The sequence below is a fragment of the Arvicola amphibius genome, chromosome 8, assembly GCF_903992535.2.
Source record: "Arvicola amphibius chromosome 8, mArvAmp1.2, whole genome shotgun sequence".
In the NCBI taxonomy this organism is placed as follows: domain Eukaryota; kingdom Metazoa; phylum Chordata; class Mammalia; order Rodentia; family Cricetidae; genus Arvicola; species Arvicola amphibius.
The window spans coordinates 102,001,346-102,022,732 of NC_052054.1; the positions used below are offsets into that span (position 1 = coordinate 102,001,346).

General features: G+C 48.2%; 1 protein-coding gene across 1 annotated transcript in view; it reads left to right on the forward strand.

Annotated features, from left to right (window-relative positions):
• Positions 1 to 352: 352 nt before the first annotated feature.
• Asb18 (ankyrin repeat and SOCS box containing 18) overlaps positions 353 to 21,387 on the forward strand; it is a 64,927-nt gene continuing 43,892 nt past the window's right edge. Inside the window, exon 1 of the mRNA XM_038340124.1 lies at positions 353 to 557. Within this exon, the coding sequence (XP_038196052.1) occupies positions 353 to 557 (205 nt within the window). The remainder of the gene's footprint in view (positions 558 to 21,387) is intronic.

A 21,387-nucleotide genomic window follows, 5' to 3' on the forward strand; every position in this document is an offset into this window, starting at 1 on the left:
TCCCACACTGTTAAGTTACTTCCTGCTTCCTGTTAGGTATTCGGTTACAACAATGAGAAAGGCAACTGATCAAACCTCCTCAAACAACATCCCCTCTAAAGAGCTTTACCACTTCTCCAAACACACTGAACAGCCTACTGCCCCTCCGTGTAGAAACCTGCACAGTGATCCCGAGGAAGAGGCCTCCTCAGCCCTGCCATCAAGGTAGCAGCGGCAGCTTGGGCCCTCCCTGCTGACCGTAACCCAGCCCTGGTTCTATTTATAGCCACCTGCGCTGCTCTGGGGACAGGGCTAACTTTGGACATTAATTAGAGGAAGAAAAGAAGGTTGGCCCCGACACAGGGACACCACAATGTCCAGCTGGGATTTGCCACCAGATTACCCCCTCGGCTCAGACTTCGTGAGGAGATTAAAGTCTGCCCTGGCCACTGGGGACGAGGACAGGGTGCGGGAACTGATCTGCACTGAAGCAGAGCCTGTGGACGCCGTGATAGAGCTGGCTAATGACGACTGGATGAAGGAGCCCTCAGCTCAGCTGCCCACGGGTGCACTGCTAGGTAACCCCAAGAGGCCACAGGCCAATTCTAGCATGCTGGGGTCTGCTCTGGGGAGGGAAGGCAAGGGTTCCGACAGGTGGTGACGCATCCTTGATATCCATTCCTCATATAGCTACGTGTTAAGCGAAATAACAAATGGAGGCTGGGCAGTGGTGGCGCATGCCTATAATCCCAGCACTCGGGGGTGGGAGGGTGCAGAGGCAGGTGGATCTCTGTGAGTTTGAGCTCTCCAAGAGCTAGTTCCAGGACATGCTGCAAAGCTACAGAGAAACCCAGTCTCAAAAACAACAACAGTAATAATAATAATAATAATAATAATAATAATAATAATAATAATAAATAGAGAGGATCTCCACAGCAATAATTGTATTGGCAGGCAGGCACTGTGACAGACAGTAATTTGCAGGCATGTTCAAGGTGGCAAACAGAAGCTGGTAAAAGGTGGTATCTTAGGATTTCTACTGCTATGAAGTGATACCATGGCCACAGTAACTCTTATAAAGGAAAACATTTAACAGGGGCTGGCTTACAGTTCAGAAGTTCAGCCCATTATTGTCATGGTGGGAAGCATGGCAGCATGCAGGCAGACATGGTGCTGGAGAAGCAGCCGAGAGTTTTACATCTGGATCCACAGGCAGCAGGAAGAGGGAGTGACACTTGGCCTGGCTTGAGCATCTAAAACCTTAAAGCCCACTCCTAGTGACACACGTACTCCCAAAACCCCATACCTACCCCAACAAGGCCACACCTCCTAACAGTGCCACTCCCTGTGAACATACATATAAGGGACATTTTTATTCAAATCACCACAGGGAGCAAGAAGAACAGCCTAAGATATTGCTGCAAGGATCACTACCAAGGGTGAGACTGCAGGCGTCACTGGGTGCTGAAGTGTTTGCCCACTATGCCCAGGGCTCTGGGCTCCATCCCCAGAAATGCAGAATCCTTAGGTCACCAGGGATACAACTGTTTGGTCTGGACAGGCAATCATTGGACAGACAGACATGCCTACAGAAACACTTTCTGTGTAAACATATCCAAATATCTACAATATCCAAAAATTGCCTTTGTTCTGGCAATTTCTGTGACGTCTAATTACCAGTCATAAAGTCCCTTCTTCCCCAGGTTTGGCTGCATTTTCTGTTCTGTTCTTAGGGTTCAGCCAAGGTGACTTCATCTTCAACACTGCTTACACACTTGCCTATGGCGCATGCTGAGGACATACAGGTGTTAACCTCAGCATCAAGTCCAGCATCACACAAAACCATCTAAAGAAGATCAGAGCTTCTGCTCTGCCCCAGGACAGGCTGTTCTCATCTTTCTCTTCCTCTACCCATTTAGAGTGTAAATTCCACAGACCTGCTCCCTATGTCACCAGAGTCATGTGATGTCTTTTCTCACATCCAAAAAGATGGACAATAGGGGCAGAAGAGATGGCTCAGTGGTTAAGAACAGGTACTATTCTTGCAGAGGACCTAAGTTGGGTTTCTAGCATCCCAGCCAGAGGGTTCACAACTGCCAAGAACAGCAGTTCCAGGGCATCTGGCGCCCTCTTCTGGCATTATACTCATATGTGCAAACAAATGTGTGCATACACACACACAATTTTATTAATTTTTTAACTGCGCATGTGCATGCATAATTAAAAATAAAATAAATCCATCACATGTGGAGATTAACCACAAAACCCTTAAACCAAATGTCTGCCGAAGAATGTCTTTATATTACTCTTCTTATAAATAATACCATGTGACTGGTACAGAAATATAGAATTTTCTTGAAATATTTTTCCCAAATCCAAAAGGAAGTAAGGAAGCAAATTTTGTCCTGGCCCCCAAAGAGCATGAGCATTCCTGGTTTTGAGAATTCATATTGAAATTGTCAGTTTAATAAGAGTGTGCCAGCAATTCTTACTTCCTAGTAAGCCATTCCTCTCTCTCTCTCTCTCTCTCTCTCTCTCTCTCTCTCTCTCTCTCTCTCTCTCTCTCTCTGTGTGTGTGTGTGTGTGTGTGTGTGTGTTCACATTGGTGCACTTGTGTATTGCCTGGGGAGCACAGAAGTCGGAAATCTCGGGTGTTGTGTCTCGGGCTCCTCCCATCTTGTTTTGTTGAGACAGGCTCTCTCCCTGGCCTGGAATTCACCATGTATGGTAGGCTGGTGGGCCAGAGAGCCCAGGGATCCACCCATCTCAGTCAACCCAGCTGTGGGATTACAAGCATGCACTGCCATACCCAGCATTTCTACCTGGGTCCTGGGAACTGAACCCGGGTCCTCGTGTTTGCCTGGCAAGCACTTTACCCATCGAGCCATCTTCCCGGCCTTAGCTATCCTTTCTTTACGCACCAGACACAGGATTTTGTGTTGCCTTGGTCTGTGTGAATCCATGGCCAATGTCTCCCACACCCTTGATCCTTTTTATCGTTGTTATGTAACATAGACATGGTCTCCTGCTCACATTTGCTGCAAGGCTGTTCTTAACCTGTAGTTGACCACTGATTGTTGTCAACTGCTTTCTAGCTAGTCGGGTGTGTCCCCATGGTTCTAGTCCTGAGCCCTCAGGTCTATTCCCTGGTCAGTCCTCCTAATGTACATGTATCCATGGGCACACATGACATTACACACTCATAAGTACATGTATGTGTTATCATGAGGAGCATGCATGAAACACTACTGCCAGGGAATAACTCAGAAAGGAGGAGGATGGAAGTTCAAGGTTGGAACCTCTGAGAAATCCATCCCACGCCTGTGGCGGGAGTATCCTTCCTAGGCCAGCCTTCCTTGTGATATGCGATGTTTAAGCTCCTTTTAGAGAGGTGCTTCTTATTCCTCATATCTGGAGTCCACGAGCCCATCAGCCTTGACCTTCAACTCAGCACACCTGTTCAGGAGCCAGGTCGGGGCATCAAAAGGAGGAAGTCTTGTCTTCACAGATGGCCATGTGGTTGGCAATAATATACTTGCCCTCTTGACCCCCTCTGCACTCTGCCCTGCGCTGATCATCACGAACTGCCTCAGCTTCTCCTTGACCTCTGGGTTCCTGTTCAGTACAGCGTGTAGAATGTGCTAGAAAGGGAAGGGTCAGGTCACTGTTTCAGTCAGCAAAGGTCTTACCGTGCACGCCCAGCTCCTGCCTGCAGATCTCACCTGCTCGGAGCTTCCTATAATGCACTGCCTCCCTTGAAGCCTGCAGTCATTCCACCTGTCACCAGCTGGGGCCCTGGCCAGGGCGAGGGTCCTGTCTGCACATCTCTTGCTAACATGTCCCGAATGGTTAAGAATTGTATGTTGGAGTGCTCTCTTTAACATATCACTTCTTCCCATGTGGCTAATTATGTGCAAAGTCTTTCCCATCCAGTTACTCTCAGAGTGCTGGAAACTGGCAAAATATGTCAGGGAAGTTACAGTCCTCCCACCCCAAGTCTGTTGCTTATAGATTTTTATACCCAGACTTCTCCCTTCTGGATATGGGACAGCATATGAGGAGAAGGTGAGCTGCCATCACACACTGTGTGAGCTATGCATGGTGCTTTGTGTGTCTGACCAGTGTCCCTGAGTGCCCTGTAGGTCATGAGAGCGGGCTTCCCTTGGTAGGTCCTGGAGCCTCACAGAGAAGCTCCCGGATGGACTGAACTTGGACCTGGTCCCTGCACTGCCCTCAGAGACACTGGCATCCTAAAGGCTCACAATGGTCCCAAATTGAAGTTGGCATGCTTTTATCTCACATGAACTTTGACCCATGAAACTGTTGACTCTTGGCCATCCTTTAAGACCTACTGCCTTAGGTCATGGGTTGTGTCCCTTTGTTCTCACAAGACTTACTGGGATTAAAATGTCCGTGCGGTCTTTGGGATTCCTGAGAAGTGGTCACTGTGGCACAGGTGACTGCAGCCTGTACGGGGCATAAAGACTCAAGATCACATGGACCCTGTATAGAATTCAGGAATGTGGACGGCTGGGAAGACACAGAGGAGGAGCTGGGGAGGGGCAGAGCGGGGTATACCCACCACATGACAAAAATGAGAATCAAGTGTCATGGGCAAAATCATTCTCCACAGAAGAGAAGACGTTTCCACCCCAAGGACAATCCCAAGTGGATGGAGCGCCAGGCAAGGGTCAAAAGATGATAGCATAGACAAAAAGCTGAAGAGGGACTGCCCATCGTGGGCTCATTGGCCTCTGGACCTATTTCTCCAACAAATAAAGAGAGAGAGAGAGAGAGAGAGAGAGAGAGAGAGAGAGAGAGAGAGAGACTCCTGCTGAGAAAGTTGTGGAAGCAGATTTTTCTGGAGAAGCCGGCCAGCTGTTCATGTACCCCTTGTTACAAGGTCAGAGAAACTAGGAAACATAGCTGAGACCGAAGACGGAGCCATCACCTCCTGAGGAGGCATCAGGAAGGGAAGGTTCGTTGTACCAGATTCCAGGTGTCTTGGGAGACACCTGCTCTGCAGCAAGAATGGGTGTGGGGGACCAAACAAGATACTGGGAAAGGGCCAGAGTCTTCTAGCTAGGTCTCAGCCCTTTTAGCAGGGGTCACTGTAACTCCCAACCCAATCTAGCTCAAGACAAGATCCTCCCACTTGCCCACTGGGAGGAATCTGAGGTGTCCTGGGTTGCAGGCTCTATGCTCACTCTAAGGATGAGGGGCTTTGTGTGTGTGTGTGTGTGTGTGTGTGTGTGTGTGTGTGTGTGTGTGTGTCTGTTTGTCTGTCTGTCTGTCTGTGTCTGTTTGTCTGTGTATTTTCAGAACAACTCACAATCAGCTCTGCTCTCCTAACAGAAATATTCTAGTAAGAACTTCCCCGCCCCTACTCACCTTTGCCACCCACTTTCTTCCAGACCCCACTCAGGAAGGTCACCTCTCTGAAAGGTCACACTATTAATCCAGGTGGCCACCTCACCTCCTCCCCTGCAAGAACATACACCCTTCATCTCTATTTGTTATTGGAAAACATGGCCGTCTTAGTCTGTTTTCTGTTCTATCAAAATACTTGGTGCTAGATAATTATGAAGCAAAGAAGTTTATTTGAACTCACAGGTTGAGAGACTGTGTATGCTGAACCAGAAAACTTAGCTGTTCACTCCCTTGACTACATTGTAACCTGGCATGCAGCATCACTGTGGGATACAGGACAGAGTGATCCCATGGTGGAATATGGCATCATGGTGGGATACAGCATCATGGTGGGATACAGGACAGTGATCCCATGGTGAGTCAGAAGCCAAAGACAGGAAAATGCCATCCAAGATTTTTATCAAGCTTTTCTTTTTCTCTTATATTCCTCATTTAAGATACTTATTATATTTTATATATGATATGTTTATTATATATAATATTGGACTTCATTATGACATTGGATACATATATGTAAAATATTTGCATCCTATTCACACCTACTACCATCTCTAGACTCCCTCGTGGTCCTGCTGATTCCACTCCTTTTCCCAGTCAGGTTGTACTTGTAGTGTGTGTGTGTGTGTGTGTGTGTGTGTGTGTGTGTGTGTGTGTCCGTCCTAATGAGTTTAATTAATGTTGCTCACAGAAGCCTGGATCAACCCAACCCCCCCTCCACCTCCAGGCGCTGAGATTCCAGACACGGCCCACTCACTGTGCCTGCCTTTTTCTGTGGATGCTCAGGATCTGAACTCTGATCCTTGGGAGTGTGCAGCAAGCTCTCTACTCACCGAGCTGTCTCCCTGGGCTATTTTTTTTATGCCACCAGATGTTCCAAACTCACGTACTCCTCCCTGGCCCTCTCACACCCTGTATCCTCATCCTTGAGGAGAACCTCAGTCATGGGGCACAGTGCTGACGTGGATTAGCCACACCCCTCGGTGGACCCCGCACTGAATGGATGCAGACCCAGTGAACAGTGCTCCTCTGCAGGGAAATATTTCATTCTACTTCAAGCCAAAGCTGACCCCCTGCTATCGATTGTCCACGACAATCGCATCATTCGTCCTGACTTCTTTTCCATACTGACTGGAGTACAGAGAGGGGGAAAGGGTGGCTGGGAGGAGGGTGCCAAGACCCACCTAACCCCTCAAATGCTTCTGCTGTACAATTTAGTAACTGCCATAATCGCATACTTAAGAAACAACTGATTACTAATTGCTATTATTAAGGGTATCAGCATTCTGTGATTCTGCGGAGGGTACATCATATACGAGTCAAGATGCTACTTGAGTTTCTGATGGAAATAGAGGAACGGGTGTATTATGTTGTGTTTAGGGCAACGGTATTTAAGCATCCAGGGGAAAGCTAAAGAAAGACTAATTGAGCTTTTATTAAGAGGTCTCCCTGGTAGCATGTATAGGTGGAATGAGTGTACAGGAACATGCAATAGACGTGCACACGTGTGAAAACGGGGACCAGTTGTGAAGGGGCTTCTTACCCAAGGGTGTATGCTAAAGATGCCAAGACACTTAGCCTGGTCCACCACGCCACATCAGTCATACTTCCTTACATATGGAGAGAGACACCACGTGGGACATTTAAGTGGAGAAAGCACATGTGGCTCCTGCCACTAAAGAGACATGACGGCCGAGTGAGTGTGGTATAGTGTTCAAGACAAAGGTCTCAGAGTAAAATGACCCAGGCTCTCACTCTGCCACTGTCCATGGAGCCTTGACTATGTCGACCCATTCCTCTGAAGCTTAATTTCCTCACTGGAGAATAAAGGACAAGATATCAGTCTGTGTCAACTCTGAGGCTCTCTGCCAGCCAGGGTTCCAAGAAGGACTTGTGTCCATGGAGGAGATTAGCATCACCCGTTTGCAGACACCCTGCCTGTCTGAGCAGTTCTTCCCGCAAAGGTCTGCGCAGAACAGCCCCTACCTTCACCAGAAAGTTCCGCTGACTAGTTTGGGGGCCACTGCAAAGCGGTGGTATTGTCTGAATGGCTGGTAGGAAACCAGGAGGCACATTTATGCCAGGCTATGAGGCAATGGGGAGCAAGTACCTCAGCAGAGTGTAACAGACCTGCCGCCAGCCTGGCGTGGAAGCACGGTGTCTTAGTCAGGGTGTCTATTGCTGTGAAGACACCAGAACCACAGCAGCTCTTATAAAGGAAAACATTTAACTGAAGTGGCTTCCAGTTCAGAGGTGCAGTCCATTATCATCATGATGGGACACGGTGGCGTGCAGGCAGACGTGGTACTGGAGAGGTGGTTGGGAGTTCTACATCTTTGCAGGCAACAGGAAGTGGTTTTCCTCACTTGGTGTGGCTCGATCATTTATGAGACCGCAAAGGCCACCTCCACAGCCACATACTTCCTCCAGTAAGATGACATCTAGGTCTGGAGACATGGTTCAACAGTTAAGACCACTGGTTGCTCTTCTAGGGGGCCGAGGTTCAATTCCCAGGACCCACATGGCAGCTCGCAACTGTCTGTAACTCCAGTTCCAGAGGATCTGACACCCTCACACAGACACGCATGCAAGCAAAACACCAATACACTTAAAATTTTTAAAATGAATGAAGAAAAATCATTTTTTAAAAAAGACCACACCTAGTCCAACAAAACCACACCTCCAAATAGTGTCACTTCCTTTGGGGGCCATTTTCATTCAAACCACCAGAGAGAGAGAGAGAAAGAGAGAGAGAGAGAGAGAGAGAGAGAGAGAGAGAGAGGAACCAGCAATGCCACACTGACCTGCTCTTCTCAATACACTCCCTAAGAGGTGTTATCTTCCCACTTTAAGGAAGAAAAGGGCTACGATGAGGCTCAGAGATGTTAAGCAACCCAGTTGAGGTCTCCCAGGCACCGTGTATCCAATGCTCCCCTTGGTACCTCATGAACCTTAGAGTTCACCTGGGGCTGCACTTGGCAGAACACCAAAACTCACTCTGTTCGCTGAGTAATCAGCCACCAGGTATGAGTGGAACCATGTGTTTAAAAACAAGGACATCAGGAAAGTTGCAGGCAAATGGATGGAACTAGAAAAAAAATCATCCTGAGTGAGGTAATGCAGACCCAGAAAGACAAACATGGTATGTACTCACTCATACGTGGATATTAGTTGTAAAGTAAAGGACAGCCATGCTACAATGCACAACCTTAGAGAGGCCAGGTAACAAGAAGGGCCCAAAGGGGCACACATAGATTTCCCTGGTAAAGAGAAGAAGAGACCTCCTGGGTAGACTGCAGGTCGGGTGGGGATGGGAACATGAGGGATCAGGTTGAGGGGTGGATGGAGGGGGACAGTAATGGAAGAGCTGACTGGATGGGGTGGCATTTCTGGGTCAGGTAGAAACCTAATGGAAGGGAAACTCCCACAGATCTACAAGAAAGACCCCAACTAAGACTCCTGTCAGTAGTGGATAGGTAGCCTGAACTAAGCATCTCCTGTAATCAGTATGGTGACTACCCCAATGGTCATCAGAGAGCCTTCATCCAGTAACTGATGGAAGCAAATGCAGAGATGCACAGGGAAACACTGGGCCGAGCACAGGGAATCTTGTTGAGGAGAGGAAAGAAGGAGTGTACAAGACACGAGGTCAGAGTCACCACAAGGGAACCCAGAGAACAACTGGCCTCCTCATGGGAGCTCACAGACTATGGCCCGATGGCTGGGGAGCCTGTATGGGACCAGCCTAGACTCTGCATTTGTGTGATGGCTGTGTGGCTTGGTCTACTTGTAAGACCCCTGGCAGTAGCAATCAGGCCTATCCCTAATGCTTTGGCTGACTTTGGGGAACCTATTTCCAAATGCTGGATTACCTTGCCCAGACTTAATATTAAGCTCCCCTTAGTCCTACCTCAACTTGATATGCCATGCTTTGTTGACACCCATGAGAGGCCTGTCCCTTCCTGAACAGAGGTGGAGAGGGGTAGATTGGAGAGAGAGGCGGAGGGAGGGAATGGGAGGAGGGGGAGGGGAAGTTAGGATCCGGATGTAAAATAAATGAAAAAAATGAATTAATAAAGAGGGGAAGATAGAGGAAAAAGAGTGGAGCATGGGGACTGCCACCTCCAGGTAGGGCTCAGGCCGCCTGCCCACCTAAAGGCACTGTACAAAAAGGTGCATGAAGGCACTTTCCCCATGGAAGATGTTACAACCCACTGAGCTGGTAGCCCAGGGACACATACACCACCAGCACCCATGCACGTATGTGCATTCAGGCTTACCTGCAATATTAATAGTTCAGAGTCCCTAGTTCTGAATATTTGAGCAAAAGACTGGGAGGGAGGGAAGGAGGAGGGGGGAAGAGAGGAGGGAGGGATGGAGGGACAGAGGGAGAAGAAAGGAAGGACAGGCAGAAGGAAGGATGGACGGACAAATGCATGAGATTCTCCTCTAGAGAATAAGAGAAGACACCAGAAGCAGGAGGTGACCCATGGCAGGGAAGGGAAACAGGGATGTTCCCCACCAACTCGGCTGCTAGCCCGCCCGGTCATACACTGTGGGGGCTGGGAGACCCTGCTCGCAGCAAAATGAAATTAAACCTTTCTAAGTACTTATAAATCAGAATCTAATGACACTATCCCACCACCAGCCTGAGCATTGCTCTTATTACTTTGATTCACAAGCCAGGAAAAGATCCGGAATTATGCACAAATTATTGTCCCATCTTCTTAATTAACGCTGATTGCAAAATTCTTGCTAAAGTCCTTGCTAACAGACTCAATTATGTACCGCCTGAATTGATTCACCCAGATCAAGTGGAATTTATTAGAAATACACTTTCCTACAATAACATCAGATTATCTTTGAATATAGTTAAATTATTTAGGAATAAGATGGCTTCGGCAGCCGCTCCTGCTTTAGAGAACACAAAAATACCTAGAATTAGAGTGTTTCTTTGCTTTCTGCAAGACACACACCCTAGGCGCTTACTTGTCCCAGAAGCAGGTTGAGTCACACTGTGAAGAGATGAAATGCATGCCTTCGAGCTAATGGTCCAGCTTCAAAGACATATGGGCAGGAAGAAAAATCCTACCGGGTCGTGTCTCCATTGCCCCCCACCCCCAGGACAAACCTTCCCTGCCTTCCCTGCCTGTGGAACACGGTGAAATCGCAATTAGACTAAATCAGGATATTTTCAGAATCAAAATGGAGAAACAGACTAATAAAACGGTAATGTATGCTGATGGCATCCTCCCATTAGCATCACTGCCAAGCGTGCTGGAGAGTTTCATTTGGGGAGAACAAAAGGAAAGGGGGAAGATAGGAGAGAGCTTTCCTGCCTCTCTGGAGACAACTCCAGCTCCTGCAATGGTGACCTGCCCGGGAAGCATTGCAAAGGCAGAAGGACATGACAGACACACTCTCTGTAGCCAGGTTCTACCTCCCTAGCCCCATGAGCCCTTGGCTTTGACACCAACATCAGGACCTAGATAATGAGGGGGAACTAGCTTTGGCCTTCTTCCCCTTATCCAGCTAGACAGTGGTCAGTACTTACAGACCGGTGGATTATGAAATATTTAGGTTGTCCTCAGATGGGTGGATCACTGTCAAGAACCTGTGGTGAGAATGAAGGAATGCAGCAGTGGGTGAGGGGCACACAGGGTACGAGATGTTGTACGGGGCAGTGGGGTCCAGATGGAACCAAGGAAGTGGGCATCAGACGAGAGAGCAGATTTGGAATTGTTGGGTGAGACTGGAGCCCGAGGCTTTAGGGCCAACACTTGCCTGGAAAAGCAATGGGCAGCCATTAGGCAAAGAATGCCAGCATATGACTTGGAAAGAAAACTGAAAATTCTTTAACAGACATAGGAAGGGTGGAAGCAGAGAGATGGGTGCCAAGACACACACCATCTTGCTTCCCCACCTCTCTCTCCCTTAGGGATAAAATCCTTAGAGCAGTATCAGGTGCCAAGCATGACCCCCTTCCTTGGAGTTACGCCTGATCTTGCTCTTATCTACAGAAGACCCAACAGCAGATCAAAGAGGAGATGTAGGTGGTGGGGTGGGGGAGACACGGCAAACCTGAAAACAAAGTAGCATAAAGCTCCCAGCCTGAAAAATAGAAAGGAAAATGCATGATAATAAAATGATCAGGGACTGTTGCATAATATAAAAATCTGACATTATTAGTTGGGGTCCAAGAAACAGACAGAATGGGGCAGAAAAAAAATATGATCAAATGCCATGCTTTGTTGACACCCATGGTAAGCCTGCCCCTTTCTGAACAGAAATAGAGGAGGGGTGGGTTGGTGGGGAGTGAGGCAGAGGGGAGGCGGGGGAGGGGACGGGAGAAGAGGAGGGAGGGAAAACTGTGGTTAGGATGTAAAATCAATGAATAAATTTTTTAAATGATGAGAAATAACTACCCCACATTTCCCAGGATGAGTGATGAAAGATGTGAACTGACAGATCTAAGTTCTATACGCCCAAGGCAGAGACGGGGGAGGGTGCGCCTGGATACCTGGGCATTTGGTTACCATGGGAGAGTCACATTCACCTTGTTATAAAGAGCATGTCCCATTGGAAAGAAGGAACGGGAAGCAGATTTGGTATAGTGCTCCTTCCCACAAACCATCAAGGATTTCTGTGACAGTTGGTGCTTTTCGTCAGCTTGGCAGGCTAGAACCACCTGACAGATGCCCCTACGGACATGCCCACTGTGGGCAGCACCATTCCCTGGCCGGGATCCTAGACTGTGCAAGTGGAGGAAGGAGATGAGCAGCAGCATCCGTCATCATCCTCCACTTCCTGGTTGTGTGTGTGATGTGACAGGTGTTTCAAGTTCCTGCCACCTTGACTGCCCCAAAATGAATGACACTCTTGGTCTGGGAGCCAGAATAAGACCTTCGTCTCTTAAATCGTTTTTCTCCGAGTATTTTAGCAAAGCAGCAGGAAAAGAAGCTAAGACAGCCCCTACTGCCCACAGCAAAAAGTCAGCCAACTGGTTTTATGAATAAAACTTTATTGGCACACAGCCACCTTCTGTGTTTACAAATAATCTCCAGGTGTTTTTATAACCCAAAGGCAGAGCTGAGTACATGGAGACCATGCAGCCCATAAAACCTAAAACATTTACTGTCTGGCGCTTCATAGAGAAAGTTTGGCATCCTCGATGCAATGGCACACGGTTTAAGTTTTAGGCCAAACACTGGGTGACCTACCTGCCTGCCCCAGTCATTCCCTCTTGGTCTCCTTCCACCTGTCAGATATGATGTCCACTGGGGAGAGCTGGCCTCATGGGATACTGGCTAGGATCAACACCTACAACGCATGCTTAGTGGAAGCGTTGACACGGGTCTGACCCTGTAGCTTTGAAGCCCAGGTGGCTTGTCACAGGTTTCAGGTGCAAATGTCAGGATCTCCACTGTTGCCTGAAGCCACCAATACTCCTGGATACACTGGAAAGGATGCGACTGAGTGAGGTAACTCTCTAAAGCTGTGTCAGATCTTTAGGCCACTGACAGTGAGTGCCCAGCTTTCCTTGCAAGACAACCCTCGGCTCCAGCCCTCAGGCCCTCTGCCAGGCTGGTTTGTTTTCTGTCTATATTCCTTCCATCTGGACTCCAGAATGCCACCTTTTAGATGACACCCTTGGCATTATAGTGCTGGGCCTCCTTCTCAAGGAAGAATAACGGGTTTTGCTCCCCTGGAATAATCAGAGAGGAAGCATACCCCCAAGAGAGAAACCCACCAGCTTCCCACTGCTCTGTTCAGAGGCCCCATTTGGAAGGCCTCCAGCTACTCCAATACCTTACCCTAGGTACCCAAAGCGCAGTGTCAAGGCCTCTGATGATGCAGCTTCAGTTACTGCTAATGGCTGCCTTGTCCATCTCCCTCACAAGCCTTCAAGGCAGGAACTCCCATACTATCTACCCATTTGATTTTAGTAACCGAAGCATGCTTTGTGTACATTAACTCCATATGTGTACCTCTCCAGTCCAATAGGAACGAACCCTCCATCAGCATCAACGAACTTCCAAAACCCAGTTTTCAAAGAAACCCTTGAGTGATTTAACAAGAAAATGTAGCTGACATTGTATTTTTGAGGTAGGGTCTCTAATTCAAGCTGACCTCCAATCTGCTATATAGCTGAGCTTGAGCTTGAACTATGACCTTGCACTTCCGATCCTCTTCCACCTCCTAAATGCTGGGATTACAAGCATTCTCCATCACATTCAGTGATGCAGTGCCCGGGCTTGATACATGCTAAGCAAGCACTCTGACAACTGAGCTAGACCCCCAGCCTTAACTTACATTTCCCACGTGTGTATATGTCTGTCTGGTATGCGTATGTATGTTCAAATGTGTGTGGGAGCATGTGTGTGTGCAGGGGTAAGTGCATGCGTGTGCATGCAGAGCGCGGAGGTGGATGTCCGTCGTCTTCCTTGATTGCTTGCCATCTCATATATTGAGGCAGACTCTCTTGATTGACCCCAGAGCTGGGAACCCCCTCACTATGCCCAAAGCACTGGGAGTACAGGTTTTTGGCCATGCCCAGCATGCCAGTCACTTTTGTGGGCACCGGGGGTTTGAACCCAGGTCCTCACACTTGCCAGCATTCTACTCACTGAGCCATCTCTCCAGCCATGCAACTTACACTTTAAATTAGTAAACTTGGATACTGTGTTTGTTTAATAGTCATTTAGTCTATGTGATTTTTCCTGTTGGAGGTTTAATGTCTTTTTTCCGATAAGAAATAAGTTCAGGACCAGCAAGATGGTTCAGCGATAAGGGTACCTACCTCCAAATGTGACAACTTGAGTTCTATCCCTGGGACCCACATGGTGGAAGGGAAGACAAGTCTCTAAAACCTTTCCTCTGACCTCCACACATGCCCCACAGTGTTTGCTTGGGTACTCGCTAGAACATGAACCCAGAGGCAATCATACATGCACATGCACATACACATACATACACATGTACACAAATACATACACATGCACACACACGTAAATCAATAAATGGGAGAAAAGTAAACTTAAAGAAGGTCAAAGAATTTTCCATCCATCAGATGAAATTGGCTTTACTTGGCCCTGTGTAAAGGATGGAAAGAGACCCCAGGAATTTCTGGTTTCAAACAGGGCCACAGAGCTCGCTCAGCACAACAATCAGACTAAACCAACTTCAAGAGGGAAGCATCCTGCTCCCCGTGTGAGGTTCATAGCAAACAATCAGGCTGAACATGCAATTAGTCTCAAGAGGCAGAAGCTGCAATTTCACCGTGTCATTAAATCCCCAGGACAGTTGCGAAGAAAGCTGGACCTCCTTGGGCATGGAACGCTCTGTGACAGCCTCTCCAGCACTGTCCCTATGGGCTGGAAATGTCCTGCCACAGCTGCTGCCATGTGGTCCTGCCCGAGGAGTATTTGGTGGCTCTGCCTTGCCTTCAGCCACAGTGGCGGCTCACATTCAATCGCAAACCTTTGCACTCTGGGCACCGCAAAGCACTTGTGAGCTGTCCGTGCAAACGGTGCTTGTCCTCTAGCTGGGACCGTGTCGGTGCTGGGGCTAGACCTTGTTGCTTTACGTTGTCTGTGCTGAGCTCTGTAGCACATCGGGGGTGGGGGAGAAGTTACAGGGGTGGTTTGCCCCCTCCCCCATGTTGTGTTCCTCTGCACGATGGAAATGAGATTTCTTAATAATGTGAAATTGGCACAGATAATTTAAGTCATTATTAATAGATACACTTGATCTGAGGAAGTAAATGTTTTAATGTTTTGTTAAATGGGGTGTGTTGTATCCACATTGTCATTCGGAGAAAAGGTTAAGGCACTTCAACGTTCTTCAGATTAATGTCGGGGCAACTCACTTGGGTGGATGTGCCTTGGGTGTCAAAAATGGAGCTTCGTGCACCTGCTAGGCTTCCTATTGAAACCGGTAATAATCAAAGTGAACACAGAATGTGGGATGAAGGGAGGTGGCCTTCGGGACCTGCCAGAGAGAATGTGATTGGAAAGGGGCAGTGAAGGAACCCTATGGTCCAGCCTGCAGCTGTGGGGCAGTCGGAAGAGACACCGCCAGCCTGGGGTGAGGGGATCTAGAAGGTGGCAGTATCAGAGAGGTTTTTGCTGCTGTGGTAAAACACCACAACCAAAAGGAACCTTATTTGGGCTTCTATTTCCAGAGGGTTGTATGCCGTATTGATGGGGACAGAGCGGCAACAGGCAGCAGGAGCAGGAAGCTGAGAGATCACTTCTTGACTCCACACCTGATGCAGAGAGGGCAAACTTGAAGTGGGGTGAGGCTATAAGCTCTCAAAACCTACTCCCAGTGACAAACTTCCTCCAGTAAGTTACACTCCATGACCTGAAGGTTCCATAACCTCCCCACACATCACCACCAACTGGGAACCAACTGTTAAATACCTGAGTCTATGGGGGACGTTTCTCATTCAAACCACCACAGTGGCCATCTACGGAAAGGGCCACATGGACTGGGCCAGCAATGCGAACGAGCATGTTTATGAGCACATGAAAGACTCTGAAGTGTCTACGGAACTGTGACTTCTTGCCTCTTCGACTTTTCACTTACTTGGACACTTAACCACAGTAGGAAACCAGATACGTTCCAATGGCCCAGGAAGAAAGTCAGGCATTGGTCCTACCTCAAGAGCATGGGAAAATGGCAGTGATACCTGCTTTGGAAACTATTCCTGGAACACACAGAAAATTATTGTTAGAGAGAAGAGGCCAGTCCTGTCACCAAGCCACCAGCCCAGCATTCAGAATTGACTGGACTGTCCCACAAAGTCTCTAGAGTATGAATATTTAGTTGTTGTTTGGGAGAAAAAGGTGACCTTTGGTCAGCCTGGTTACAGGAAACCAAGATCCCATAAAGCTGAGATTCACCTCTCAGACTCCCCCATGTGCACAACCTGTGGTCATCTCAAGGCAGAATTCACCTTCGTCCCACTGGATCCAGAGGCGAAAAACAACAACAAACATCTCTCTCATTAGCTGTCTCCACGACAAGATGCAGAAAGGAAAGACTAATGGGTCCTGTGGACCGAGCATCACGCTTATTATTGAAATCTCCAAATAATAGTCTCTGCAAAATGATATTCAAATCCAGTTACCACCTGGCTCCAGGGTGGAAAAGTGACTCCTCATTCTGTCATTCAGACAAAAGCTGGGCATCCTCTCCTTCTTAGATTTTTCCCTTCCTACTCCTCTTCCTCCATTCACTCTGTGCCCTGCCACAGTTTACCAGACAAACAAGGCTTGCACCATCAAAGTGGTATCATTTGTTAGTCGGTCTGCAGAAATAAAATTATTATATCTGCTAACTTAGGGTATATTAAATTGATTAGCCATCCTCTTTTCAGGAGAGAACAGCATCCAGAAGCATGTGTAGGTAGAACCAGCTCCTTGGTCAGAACATTCATGGAAACTTGCAGCAAGAAAAGAGAGACGATTTTAACAGCGACACCAGAGACAGGAAGAAGAACTGAAGAGAAAGGTCTACTAAGGCTGGGTGAGGTGTGAAAACCCACTCCTATCTTCAGTGTAACTGCTAAGGTTGATCAGTGATAAAGTAGTCACCTAACTGGGAAACACGACACTAGCCAAGAATATCCAAATCAACTGTGGGCCAGCGTGGAGGCAGAATCAGATGTGCGCAGGCTTCAAAACAGAGATCAAAGGGAACCCTGGGCAGCAAAGCCCAGTTGCTTGGGGACTCCAGGAAGGACTGGGGTTCTGAAAGCCCAAGTAAGTGAACTTGAACTGACCCTTCACTGATACAAGTGACCCTTCTGTACAAACACGCTTTGATGGTTTAAAATAACTCCAAATAACTTGCTACATTTGTGTCACCTAAATTTGGGTGCAAACATCAGTATGCCCTTGGCACCAAGTGCCTCTGAGCTGGACAACAAGACAAAGAAGTCTCTAGAGTCGTAAGCAGGAGGACCCAGAGCCATGACCCAGCAGTTTGAGACCCTCGATTCACAAGAAACAGAACCCTATATGCCTGAAGTTTCCCCACTGGCTTGGAACACTGACTCCGTCCACTGCTCTGGCCTGCTGAGATCGTTTGGAATCTGATTGCATCCCTGAGGCTCATGGTTTCCCCTTCATTATATTTGTGCAAATCACCAACCAGTGGACATGCAGGGCAGAGCTGAAGGCAGCATTTTACAGTGTCCCTAGCTCCCTTCTAGAGCATGGTTTCTACCCAGTTGCAAATAGAAGCACTCAGAGTTCGCAGTGGTCCTGATGCACAGGCCACAGCCCAGAGCAGCATAAGAGAGTCTCAGTTGCAGCCAAAGCATCAGGCTCTTCTCTGAGGCACTGTGCATGGCACTGTTCCACTGTGAATCACTGAGCCAGATTATCTTTTACAAAGACACGCATCTCAGGTTGAAGTGCACGCACCCCTTACCTCACCCCACGGCACAGTAGTGAACAATCACATCCCAAGCCACACTCTGTCCTGCTCACCTTGATAGACTTCTACTGACCTCCAGATCTACAGGAGACACCCATTTTTGAAACATCCTCAAACCATCTTGCCAAATTCCCGGGGAGGCGTTTCCGGACCTAGTATGATGCTCCCTAGTCTAAGGAATCTCAATTTGTTCTGCATTGGACAAGCAAAGCTATCGTCTCTGGTCCTTCTGTTTTACGATAGTTCCTCAGGTTTTGACAGGTTTTCAGCAGCTAACACACAAAATCACATTTAAAACAGGTTTGGTTTCCATGTGGACTAGAGCTGGCAAGGAAGGCAAAACCTGAGTCAGCTCTTGGGGTTGTGCGCTGATTTTGATTGAGTTGAAAGGACGAGGGGGGGGGGTGATAAAGGAAGAAGAAGGAGAGGAGGCGGGAAAAGAGTCTGTGGGAACACTAGGTGTACCCAGGCAGTGTCACTTAGAGGCAGAAGCAGATAAGTAGCCCAACCAAGAGCCCTGGATCGGAAAGAAATGTCTCCCTCACCCCTTCGGGACTCCCCCCACAGCTGGTGAGGAGGACGACCAAATGGCTCTTGTTGGGGTCTTCTAGACACTGATTGTTTTTTTTTTCCTGTGTGATCATCGCAGATGGGGTTTTCATCTCTGAACCTCCAAAATCTTACAACACACCCCCAAAACGTAATAATGTTTGGTGAAAAACTAGGTTGGTTTATTTATTTAAAGTAACAGTTAACAATGCTTCTATTCTTGTTCTGGGGGTGGGGCGAGTCCAGCTCTCTGTCCAGTTTGTGAAGTCATCCTCAATGTCCCACTTGCAAAGGCGGCCCAGTCTGCCAGAAGTTATTTTTAAAGTTCGACTCCCTAGCTACTGAATGCCAGCTCCAACGTCAAGTGAACTGGCTACAACACACCGGAAGCTAAATTTAGCCTGGAGCACAGCTCAGTTCATCCTGAGATTCCCCTCCAGCCTTCTTAAAAACACCCACTGACACATTACAACAGGTTTAATCTTCCATTTAAAGTGTAGGGCAAGCTCAAGTTGCCTCGTGTTATAGCCACACCGGAGCCTCTAGTGGACCTGAGTACCACCCATTTCAGGAGAATGAGATGGTGCCATGCCTGCATTTGGAGGAAGGGATAACCAGAAACACTTACTATGGCTGCTGGAATGCTGGAATGAGCGTGGGGAGAGAGGAGGGGAGCTGCAGCTCATGGCTAAGCCCCTCCAGCCACACTATCTCACACCAGTGACCCCTTTGCCTCTCTACACAGCCAGCATCCCTTACTTACCTATGTAGAGGCATCCCTGATGGACAGACAGACAGCCATACCCCTCTATACTTAATATATCCTGAGACCCTCCTCTGTGGAGCAACTGAATTCAAGCATCATGGGCAGTCTCCAGCCATTCGGTCAGCCAGTGCAAGTTCACCTGTGCCTGTGAGTCGGGGCTGTAACAAGAACAAAGACATGTCGCTGTGGCTGAATGCTCATGAAAATCAAGCCAGCGAAGGAACGGCTTCTCAGGGCTCAAAGCTTGAAGGCACATCCTACATAGCTAGGAAGATACAAAAGTAAAAGTGACTCTGGCTGCGGCTGCAGAGGCATGGGGCAGGCAGCTGTTCATATCGTGTCCACAACCAGGAAGCAGAAAGAGAGGATCACTGCTGCTCAGCTCTCTTCCTCCTTTGCACTCAGTCCGGGACTCCAGCAGATGAGATGATGCTGTCCGCACTGAAGGCAGGTCTTCCCACCTAAGTTAGACCTTTTAGGAAATGCCCTTGTAGGCACGCACAGAGGTTTGTATCCATGGAGATTTTTAAATCTAGTCAAATTTACAATGAAAATCAACCCGACACCCAAATACGTCATTTAAAGCATCAGATTCCACCCCGGGGCCTAAAGCTCCATTTTCATCTCCTGGCGCAAAGTGCATTTAACTCATTTCCAAAAGTCTCTGCAGTCTCTAATGGTCCCAAAAACTATTCGAAAGTCCAGGACTGAGCAGCTGGCTCCGTGGATAAAGCACTTGCCACACAGGGTAGGGACATGAATTCAGATTCCCAGATGCCCACGGAAAAGCCAGACAGGCATGAGGGCTGCACACAATTGCAGTACTGAGAAAGCAGAGACAGGGGGGATAGCCTGGGCAAGCTGGCTACCCAGGCCACCTAAATTAGTAAGTTCGGGATTCAGTTAGAGATGCAGCCTCAGGGGCTGGAGAGGGGCTCAGAGGTTAAGAGCATTGCCTACTCTTCTCAAGGTCCTGAGTTCAATTCCCAGCAACCACATGGTGACTCACAACCATCTGTAATGGGGAATGGTGCCCTCTTCTGGGCCGCAGGCATACACACAGACAAAATATTGTATACATAATAAATAAATATTTTATAAAAATAAAAAAGATAGAGATGCAGTCTCAATAAATAAAATGGAGGGCTAAATAAAATAACTTCAGGACTCTGCATACATGTTCAGTCTGCAAGTATGCATGGCAGGAGAGGGAGAGAGGGAGGGAAAGGAGCTCAAAATCTCACCTGAGATTCAAGGCAAGCTCCTTTTCTCTTACTTCCTGTTGCGTTTGCATGTCGGGGAGTGTGTGGAGGTCAGAGGATAGCTGTGTGGAGTTGGTTCTCTCCACCGACCTTTATGCAGGTTCCGGGGATCAGACATGGGTTGACAGGCTTGTGAAGCAGGTGCTTATATGCCTCGTCCTCTCACCGGCCCTCAAGACATGCTCTTAACTATGAGCTTCTGTAAAGTACAAAAGCAAGTCGCACACTTCCACTATCCAACGGCACACGGTAAATGTTATCAGTCTGAAAGAGAGAAGGCAAGAACGGAGGCAGAGCAATGGAAGACCAGGCTGAAGCAAGACCAAACACCAAATCCCAGAAGATGGGACAGACACCAAGTCCTGTACCTCCATAGCCGCTATCTGAGCTCCAAGCCCTCCCTCCAGCTCTGCAGCCTTCAGCACACCTTGATTCTCGTGGGCCAACTCCACCCTGTGCCTGAGATTCTCTGTGGTGGCCGTCCAATGATCCTAGCATTGCCAATGTCCTGAAGTCTCCACCGAAACTTAGGCTTCACCGTCACAGCATTGGACAGTGGCTTCCCATGACCTCCTTGCGATGAAGCTAACCTGCCACACATCTCACGACCTTGGCTGCCTTCTCAGACCTTGCTACAAGTCTTCATGATCCTCTCACTCTTGCTTCTTTAACCAGTGCCAGGTGGAACTACACTTTAAGCGTTTGCTGTCAGCTTGAGGTGTAGCCTGGTTCCCTTGAAACACAGTCTTAGTAGCCTGTCATTCCTCAGAAGCCACCTACCTTTATTGGAGACATACCACTAATTAGGATAAGCTGGCTGGTTAAGGGGTTCCAGAGATCCTTCCGTCTATGCTTCCCCAGCCCTGGGGATGCAAGCTTCCATCACTACACTCGACTTCTTTCTGACGTGGGTTTTGGGTATTGAACTCAAATCCTCTGCTTGCAAAGCAAGCACTT